Source organism: Salmo salar, chromosome ssa02 (assembly GCF_905237065.1).
Source record: "Salmo salar chromosome ssa02, Ssal_v3.1, whole genome shotgun sequence".
Taxonomy (NCBI): domain Eukaryota; kingdom Metazoa; phylum Chordata; class Actinopteri; order Salmoniformes; family Salmonidae; genus Salmo; species Salmo salar.
Genome location: NC_059443.1, coordinates 92,407,012 through 92,413,011, shown reverse-complemented (window position 1 = coordinate 92,413,011; position 6,000 = coordinate 92,407,012). Strand labels below are relative to the sequence as shown.

At 46.6% G+C, this 6,000-nt stretch overlaps 1 protein-coding gene across 5 annotated transcripts in view; it reads right to left on the bottom strand.

Annotated features, from left to right (window-relative positions):
- Nucleotides 1-5,242, bottom strand: part of ern2 (endoplasmic reticulum to nucleus signaling 2) — a 46,304-nt gene extending 41,062 nt beyond the window's left edge. For 2 of the 5 annotated variants that reach the window (XM_045712335.1, XM_045712341.1), the window contains exon 1: nucleotides 4,608-5,241. In XM_045712335.1, the coding sequence (XP_045568291.1) occupies nucleotides 4,608-4,676 (69 nt within the window). In that variant the 5' untranslated portion in view covers nucleotides 4,677-5,241. Of the gene's footprint in view, nucleotides 1-4,607 lie in introns of all 5 variants that reach the window. The other 3 variants (XM_045712359.1, XM_045712334.1, XM_045712351.1) reach the window with 3 other exon arrangements.
- Between the last annotated feature and the right edge of the window lie 758 nt (nucleotides 5,243-6,000).

Genomic DNA, 6,000 nt, shown 5'->3' with positions numbered 1-6,000 from the left:
TAGTTATAACAGACACATGCAGTATTGTAAGACAGACAGACAGACAGGCAGGCAGGCAGACAGACAGACAGACAGACAGGCAGGCAGGCAGACAGACAGACAGACAGACAGACAGACAGACAGGCAGGCAGACAGACAGACAGACAGACAGACAGACAGACAGACAGACAGACAGACAGACAGACAGACAGACAGACAGACAGACAGACAGACAGACAGACGCTCTACTCCCTTCACAGAACAGCACAAACTGGCTCTAACCAGAATAGAAAGAGGAGTGGGAGGCCCCGGTGCACAACTGAGCAAAAGGACAAGTACATTAGAGTGTCTAGTTTGAGAAACAGACGCCTCACAAGTCCTCAACTGGCAGCTTCATTAAATAGTACCCACAAAACACCAGTCTCAATGTCAACAGCGAAGAGGCGACTCCGAGATGCTGGCCTTCTAGGCAGAGTTACAAAGAAAAAGCCATATCTCAGACTGGCCAATAATAAAGAAAAGATTAAAGTGGGTAAAAAGAACACAGACACTGGACAGAGGAACTCGTCCCGGAGTCGCCTCTTCGCTGTTGACGTTGAGACTGGACAGAGGAACTCTGCCTAGAAGGCCAGCATCCCGGAGTCGCCTCTTCGCTGTTGACGTTGAGACTGGACAGAGGAACTCCGCCTAGAAGGCCAGCATCCCGGAGTCGCCTCTTCGTTGTTGACGTTAAGACTGGACAGAGGAAACTCTGCCTAGAAGGCCAGCATCCCGGAGTCGCCTCTTCGTTGTTGACGTTAAGACTGGACAGAGGAAACTCTGCCTAGAAGGGCAGGATCCCAGAGTCGCCTCTTCGTTGTTGACGTTGAGAGTGGTGTTTTGTGGGTACTATTGTACTAAGTCTGTTTTTACATCCATTGAGAATGACAATAGTTCCTCAATGTATCTGAACAATCTTTCCAGCTCTCTCTCTCCCCCAGCTCTCTCTCTCCCCCAGCTCCCTCTCTCCCCCAGCTCCCTCTCTCCCCCAGCTCCCTCTCTCCCACAGCCCTCTCTCCCCAGCTCTCTCTCTCCCCAGCTCTCTCTCTCCCCAGCTCTCTCTCCCCAGCTCTCTCTCCCCAGCTCTCCCTCTCCCCCAGCTCCCTCTCCCCAGCTCTCTCTCCCCAGCTCTCTCTCCCCAGCTCCCTCTCTCCAAAAGCTCTCTCTCTCCAAAAGCTCTCTCTCTCCCCCAGCTCTCTCTCCCCCAGCTCTCTCTCCCCCAGCTCTCCCTCTCCCCCAGCTCTCTCTCTCCCCCAGCTCTCCCTCTCCCCAGCTCTCTCTCTCCCCCAGCTCTCTCTCCCCAGCTCTCTATCCCCCAGCTCTCTCTCTCCCCAGCTCCCTCTCCCCAGCTCTCTCTCTCCCCAGCTCTCTCTCTCCCCAGCTCTCTCTCTCCCACCAGCTCTCTCTCTCCCCCAGCTCCCTCTCTCCCCCAGCTCTCTCTCGTCATATAAAACAGGCCGACCTGATGACTTATTATCCCTTGAACAAATATCCTCCAGCTGTCCTGAGCTCACTGGTGCAGGAAACCCAGAATATTTTACTTTAGTGCCTTGTTGCAAACAGGATGCATGTTTTGGAATATTTTTATTATTCTGTACATGTTTCCTTCTTTTCACTCTGTCATTTAGGTTAGTATTGTGGAGTAACTACAATGTTGTGGTATATGTTGTGGTATACTGTAGGTATATATTATTATACTATACTGTATATATTATTATACTATACTGTATATATATTACTATACTATACTGTATATAGTACTATACAGTAGGTATATATTATTATAATATACTGTATATAGTATTATACAGTAGGTATATATTACACTATACTGTATATATTATTATACTATACTGTATATAGTACTCTCCGAGTTGGGCATCTCCGGCGCGGCCCACGCTTGGATTGCGTCCTACCTGACAGGTCGCTCCTACCAGGTGGCGTGGCGAGAATCTGTCTCCGCACCATGCGCTCTCACCACTGGTGTCCCCCAGGGCTCTGTTCTAGGCCCTCTCCTATTCTCGCTATACACCAAGTCACTTGGCTCTGTCATATCCTGACATGGTCTCTCCTATCATTGCTATGCAGACGACACACAATTAATCTTCTCCTTTCCCCCTTCTGATAACCAGGCGGCGAATCGCATCTCTGCATGTCTGTCAGACATATCAGTGTGGATGACGGATCACCAGCTCAAGCTGAACCTCGGCAAGACGGAGCTGCTCTTCCTCCCGGGGAAGGACTGCCCGTTCCATGATCTCGCCATCACGGTTGACAACTCCCTTGTGTCCTCCTCCCAGAGTGCTAAGAACCTTGGCGTGATCCTGGACAACACCCTGTCGTTCTCCACTAACATCAAGACGGTGACCCGATCCTGTAGGTTCATGCTCTACAACATTCGCAGAGTACGACCCTGCCTCACACAGGAAGCGGCGCAGGTCCTAATCCAGGCACTTGTCATCTCCCGTCTGGATTACTGCAACTCGCTGTTGGCTGGGCTCCCTGCCTGTGCCATTAAACCCCTACAACTCATCCAGAACGCCGCAGCCCGTCTGGTGTTCAACCTTCCCAAGTTCTCTCACGTCACCCCGCTCCTCCGCTCTCTCCACTGGCTTCCAGTTGAAGCTCGCATCCGCTACAAGACCATGGTGATTGCCTACGGAGCTGTGAAGGGAACGGCACCTCCATACCTTCAGGCTCTGATCAGGCCCTACACCCAAACAAGGGCACTGCGTTCATCCACCACTGGCCTGCTGGCCCCCCTACCTCTGAGGAAGCACAGTTCCCGCTCAGCCCAGTCAAAACTGTTCGCTGCTCTGGCACCCCAATGGTGGAACAAGCTCCCTCACGACGCCAGGACAGCGGAGTCAATCACCACCTTCCGGAGACACCTGAAACCCCACCTCTTTAAGGAATACCTAGGATAGGATAAAGTAATCCTTCTAACCCCCCCCTTAAAATATTTAGATGCACTATTGTAAAGTGGTTGTTCCACTGGATATCATAAGGTGAATGCACCATTTTGTAAGTCGCTCTGGATAAGAGCGTCTGCTAAATGACTTAAATGTAAATGTATATATTATTATACTATACTGTATATAGTATTATACAGTAGGTATATATTACACTATACTGTATATATTATTATACTATACTGTATATATTATTATACTATACTGTATATAGTACTATACAGTAGGTATATATTATTACACTATACAGTATATAGTATTGTGGCGTAACTACAGTGTTGTTGATCCATCCTCAATTCTCTCCTATCACAGCCATTAAACTCTACACCTGCTTCTACACCTGCATTGCTTGCTGTTTGGGGGTTTTAAGGCTGGGTTTCTGTACAGCACTTTGAGATACCAGCTGATGTAAGAAGGGCTATATAAATAAATTTGATATAACTGTTTTAAAGTCACCATTGGCCTCACGGTGGAAGAAAATCCCTTGAGTGGTTTCCTTCCTCTCTGGCAACTGAGTTAAGAAGGAAACGCCTGTATGTTTTTGTAGTGAATGGGTGTATTGATACACCCATCCAGACTGCTGAATAAGGAACACTAAAATATGATTGTATTGACGACATTATTGTATTGATCCCACGATGCCTTTTGTTCTGACTTTGTACAAGCCTCTCGGGTCGATAGATGAACATTTGGTTCTGTCTGATTAGAATATATAAATGGACCTGCTTCTATTCTGGAGATGAACATTTGGTTCTGTTCTGGAGAGATTCCTATGTAAATTATTGTATTAAAACTGGATTGATCTTTGATTGATTGTTATCAATGACTGCTCTCCTTTTTTTGTTGTTGGTTCACCTGGAATGGAAATTCCTGTTACACCAGGACATCCTGAATAGCAAGACTACCCCGTCTCGTTCTCAGAAAAGAGACCGTTTACCACATGTTGTGTGTGTGTGTGTGTGTGTGTGTGTGTGTGTGTGTGTGTGTGTGTGTGTGTGTGTGTGTGTGTGTGTGTGTGTGTGTGTGTGATAACCTCGACACTCCTATATTTACTCTCCAAGGGGTTGCATCATTGAACCGGACTCTGTATGGCGCCTTAAAGGGATATGTGGTAACTGAACAAGGAATTTTTGTCCACACACATTTTCAACGTCCAATGGCCTTTACATGCCAAACTACACAATATAAAAAGGCATCCAAAACGGTAGAAAGCAGGAGAGCGAAATACCCTCTTAGTTAAGTTACTGACTACAATTTTAGACAGATAACTATAACGGATTACATTTCTTTTTTTTTAAGTAACCGACCCAAGACAGACAGACAGACAGAGAGAAAGACAGACAGACAGACACAGAAACACAGACAGACAGACAGACAGACAGACAGACAGACAGACACGGAAACACAGACAGACAGACAGACAGACAGACAGACACTTGAAGGGGGTTACGTTCATTTCCAGCATACTATTCTTGAAGTGTATTTAAGTTCTCTCTCTCTCTCTGTATGTGTTCCCGAAATAGACCAACCGGACAGTGGCACCGGACCCAGCGAGCCACACACCCACTGGGATTTCCCCTCCTCCCCCTATAAACAAGTAAACAACAACACACTCGCCTGTAATTCGGTTCCTTTCCAAGACAGCAGCAGCAGCAGCAGGAGACCGCGCGCTAACTTCCGCTTCATGGCTGTAGATCTACGATCTACGGGAATCTCAAATCGACAGAAAGAAACTTGCTAAAAAAAAGTTACAAGAACAGAGGTCGAATAATCTGTAAACTTTTCTACAGCGGTCGCATCCATTTGGTCAAACAAGCGACAGGGCTTCGTTTGTTAAAACATTTTCCTTAATAAAAGTCTTATTTTCATATCGACGCGCTTTTTTTATTATTATTATTGGATAGAAGTAGATGACAGATCAGACCATCACAACAATAACGACTAAACGACGACGAGCCCCTCGCACCCACTACGGTTTCCGTGTTAGGAACGGGATCCTGTGACGTCAGGTAGAGACGGTTCTCGTCGGTATGCGGTCAGGACCTACGGTCCAAATAAACGTCTGAAAACAGTTAAATAACAGAGAAGACAGTGGTTTTGTGTGGTTTTGCTGAAAGGTTAATAATTATAAATATCATGTAGATGCTGGTGGGCTTTTCCCCTCATCATAAAGAATATAACTCAGCCTATTACACTGCGCAATGAGACCTGCTGTCAATGAATGTGGGCCTGTGGCCCCTCCCTCTCTCTTGTTTGATTGACGGCAGTTCCGGCCAATGGTAAAGGAGAGTTGGACGGTAACCGGGGGGGGCGGTGTTTAGAATGAGCTCGACGCGGAAAGGGCGGCTTTGTGATCACGGGAACGCGCGGCTCGTTCAGGTGAAAGACAATAGAGATGGTGGCAGAACAGAGAAGAGACATCTATGGCTTATATCTCTCTCTCTCCCTCTCCTTTTCTCTCTCTCTCTCTGTGTCTCTCTCTCTGTCTCTCTCTCTTTTTCCCTCTCTCTCTTTTTCCCGCTCTCTCTCTCTCTTTCCCTCTCTCTCTCTCTCTCTCTCTCTCTCTCTCTCTCTCTCTCTCTCTCTCTCTCTCTCTCTCTCTCTCTCTCTCTCTCTCTCTCTCTCTCTCTCTCTCTCTCTCTCTCTCTCTCTCTCTCTCTCTCTCTCTCTCTCTCTCTCTCTCTCTCTCTCTCTCTCTCTCTCTCTCTCTCTCTCTCTCTCTCTCTCTCTCTCTCTCTCTCTCTCTCTCTCTCTCTCTCTCTCTCTCTCTCTACTGCGAGCCAGGCCTAATCGCCCACATCAAGTCTCTGATGCAATGTTCCAACATCTAAATGAAATCAATTTCTATTTCTCACATGCGCTCAATACAACAGGTGTAGACCTTACCGTGAAATGTTTACTTATAAGCCCTTAACTAACAATCCATTTCAAGAAATAGAGTTAAGAAAATATTTACAAAATAAACTAAAGTTAAAAAATAAAATGTAACACAATAAAATAACAATAGCGA